Here is a 4004-nt window from a genome sequence, read left to right as displayed (position 1 = left end):
ATGGCATCGGGTGACACAGGTACCCAAGTCTGTGACAACTTAGCAGCCATTCGAACCTTAGAGACTGCGCGTGCCATTGCAAACGGTATTCGATCGTCGCATATTAAGTATAGCAACAAGCATCGAGTGGAAATTCGTACAATGGTGGCGCTGATGCGTCCGGGTGGGACGTTTACAACACAGTGGGTACGCTCGCACCAAGAGCACGAGCTCACATCGGACCCGACACTTAATGAGCAGCGCCAAGCACTTGCAGCAGCTGACGCAGATGCTGCCCAGAGCCACGACCTCAGTATGACCGGCTCATATACAGGCATCATGTGCTGGGATGCTGCTCACTTCATTGATTCTCACGGAAACCCGGTCGTAGGCCGAACCCAGCGATTCTTGACGAAACTAGCAGCGGAAAGACGGAAGTTCACCTGAATTGAAGCAATGGGCACACGTGGAGAACACAGGCAGACGGCGTGCGATACTGACTTGAATATGACTAAGTTACTGGGGTGGGATGACTACCAAAAGCGTTTTTATTGGAGATCGATTACCAATGTCTTACACACTAATCTCAGGAAACACCGCATTCACACCCAGTGGGAGCCACACTGTCGGATATGCAGTGAGCCGCGGATGGATACACAAGCTCATCGATATGGAGTGGGTCAGGACGGATGCGTTGCAACGCCAAGCCTGTATGTTGAGGTGGGGAGACAACTCGAGATCCTGTGTCATCGCCTCTGGATTCAGGACCAGGAGTATATGATACCAGGCCGGTGCCACCTTGTTGCCAAAGAAAGCGGCCGACAAACTCGATCATGGTGGACATGTGATGATAAGGAAATAGGTCCATGGCGGGTGCTCGTCCAACTCAATCCCAACCTATGGGCTCACGCAGCGCAGGTAATCTCGCTGGTACGAGAGTGGCGATGGGCATCGTATGTCAGCCACCTTCTAACCCTGGAAATGCAGTTTTGCAAGAAGCGACCAGCGGGTCGTCTCTTACCTGTGCAACTCCAACGAGCGGCACACGGATGCCACCCTCACGCGGCACAATACTCCTACCACCCGTGCCAGGTGACGGGACTTTGGGAATCGGGAGCGCTAGACCCGCGATACCCGAAATACGGTGCAGCATTACTGAAACCGGAGCCACCTGCTGATCAAGCTGCATGGTGGATCGATGACACGTTTATACCAGCGGACGAAAGCCGATGGGACTCTATTCGCGCCGAATACATCGGATGCAGAGATGAGAGAAAAACATTGTGGGTCGCGTGCTATGATACCTCACCGGCACATCGAGCGGCCTCCGAGATGGGAATCGAGTGGTTTGTCTGTATCCCGGTGAATACACTTCGAATGAGGACTAGGCAAGCGGTAAGCCAAACCTCTTCCACCGAACGTCGGAATATCACAGCCAAGAACCCCTCTCCAGTGTGGATCGGTATTATTCCCCGCACATAACTCATGCACAGCAGCACTGCTGGGCATCGGAATGGTGGTCTGCATTACAGTGCGGTCTCTCTACACACTGGCTTATCATCGAGTACACGAGTGAGGACTTGCCCGTATACGGTCCCCGTCAGGCACTTGTTACATGGAACTCTGCACTAGCCACAACTGGGGCGGACCCCGTTCTGCTGGAAAACCGTCGCTGGCTACAAAATGAGTTCCCAGAGGTATACTCGGCTCCATGCGGTTGGAAGACGTGGCCATCGGCTACTCCGGCAACCGTGCGATGGGCTCAATACCTCATGGTCACTTCTGCCGGTGGCGCGAGACTGCATCTTGGCGTCCTACGCAGTATCTGGATGTCCAATAGACTGCACTGGAAGCCAACATGCCAGGAAAACGTACGGGTAATACAGGCAAGAGACGAAGGCACGCTACTGGACGATGTTAATGCCGACATTCGGAGAAGTCGGCGCCAGCACACCCGCGCAGGTATGGGATTGGACACCGTACTGGCTCGCCATATATCGGTACGTCGTGAGCGGGCCGAGAGGTGGCGTGAGAATTGGCAGATAAGACGACAGGAGGCGGCCCTAGCTGAGGAGGACGACGATCCTCGTGGGACAACAATGGAGGAGCAAGGGCAAGCTCATGCGTGACCCAGAAGGTCCTGATCAGATACATATTTAGGAGGAAATTAGGACGGAGCCGTAGCCGCCGGGTACCTGAGGGGCACGGTCAGCGGGGTTCGATGCAGTGCTCGCCCCGAGCGCTATCGGCGGTAACCGCAAAAAATAAAATAAAATAAAAATAAAATAAAATAAAATTCATAATACCGGGGTTTGACCGTCGGATTTTACAATGAATGGCCATGGCCGCAACTACGACTAAGCCCTCCCCCCCCATTTGCTTGAGCAGCCCAGAATCTAAAAGCCGGTTTTGCAGGCCAGCAACCTGGGCAAGACTGGGCTGACCCACAGTCTTCCGTTCGCGCTGAGGCGGGATGGTGAGTGTTTCCGAGGCACGCGCCTCGCGCCAATGGCTTCGCAACGCGGTGCTGCGTGCCAATCACACCGACGGCGGCCTTAGATTGTTGCCCCCTCGGCTACAAACATTCCTGGCCGTCACCAGCGCAAAGCGAACGCGTGATCCCTCTCGATTAGGCATGCCCTGCTCGATTAACAGGCATCTACAAACTAAGCACTTGGTACATAAACAATCCAAAGTACCTAAATGGAGTTTTCAAAAATGTCCTTGTTTAAGAGAATGGCTTCAGGCTCGGTTCTATAGTAAATATGCCGTTGGTACATGTATTTCTCGGTGCTTTTATCTTATCTAGCGCAGTAGCAACTGGGCTAGAACTACTAGAACCACTCATTCCGTCGCCGCTACAATAACCACTGCCACCACCCTCCTCCCGTTACTTTCGTCACTATGCCTTCAAGCTTCGCGCCAATATAATTCGTGCTAGCTCGACCTCCCTCTGCTCTGTGCATTTGGCACGCCAATGAAGCTCTCATACATGACAGCGCATTCCGCGGCAGCCGTACCTGCCAAATTATGAGATGGAGCTGGGTCGACCAGGCAATCGTAACAGACCAATATACCAAAGTAAGTATTTTAAATAATAAACTAACTACATGTAACCTGGCAATCGACTCATTATCAAATCTTCGTTACCTTACATTGGCTTGTGGATACCACAGAATGAGCAAGAAGCAGCTACACTGTACCTGCGCTCTGTTGCGCATCATGGAATTTATCAGATATTATGGGTAACAACAGCTCTCTAGCTTGGTGGACCTGGCATCACCACCGCACAGACTGAAATTCTCGATCGACGCAGTGTCGGGACTACCCGTGAAATAGTCCCGGTGTGAGAACGATTCACACTCGGCCCCATGAATATATATCTTGCCAGGAACACAAACACTGTTGATAGCGACTTGTAGAACACATTCTCTAAATCATATGCTTCACCGCCATACTAATATATAGATTTTTGTATGGTGCCTAATTCAAGATTTCCAAAGTGCCGATTTCAAGTCCAAATGGGAATTAGGCACAATATCCTAGTTTGTTGATGCCTGTCGATTAATACACCGATTATAATAATCTAAGCTGAGAGAGTTTTACACTGCTGTAGCCTGCATGTAGTGTTAGGGTGGTGTTGTGCTAGCCAGTATACCTACGCCAGGAGGACGTCCAATTATCCATTTTTGGTCATTGCTGATGAGCTGTGGAGTTCGGTCTTCGCGAAAGACTGAGCGGCGGTAACAATGATACAGTGCGCCGGTGCGCCGGTATTTCGCGTGCACCATTTGAAGTGCGGTGTGTGCAATCTATACGCTGCGATTCACGCGGTAATCGTTGAAGCCGGCTGTGCTCAATCTTCGCGCCAGCGCCAGCGCTGGCTGCGGCCCCAGGACGCTGCGGCCCGCAAGTACGCGCGCACCACCAGTTCTCACTTTAGCTTTTGCCTTCGAGGTCACACGCACCCATCCGACCAAGCCCAAGCCGAGACAAGCGCAGCCCGAGCACACCGTCCAACAACA

General features: G+C 52.3%; 1 protein-coding gene across 1 annotated transcript; it reads left to right on the top strand.

The window, feature by feature from the left end:
- PHYSODRAFT_296425 (hypothetical protein) lies at positions 1 to 426 on the top strand (the record flags this gene model as incomplete). Its single annotated transcript, XM_009521281.1, has 1 exon — positions 1 to 426. The coding sequence occupies one exon, from the start codon at positions 1 to 3 to the stop codon at positions 424 to 426; it is 426 nt and encodes a 141-aa protein (XP_009519576.1).
- Positions 427 to 4004: the final 3578 nt, after the last annotated feature.

Source organism: Phytophthora sojae (genome assembly GCF_000149755.1).
Source record: "Phytophthora sojae unplaced genomic scaffold PHYSOscaffold_2, whole genome shotgun sequence".
NCBI lineage: Eukaryota > Oomycota > Peronosporomycetes > Peronosporales > Peronosporaceae > Phytophthora > Phytophthora sojae.
Note: the sequence above shows the minus strand (reverse complement) of the source record. Positions and strands in the feature narration are given on the sequence as shown.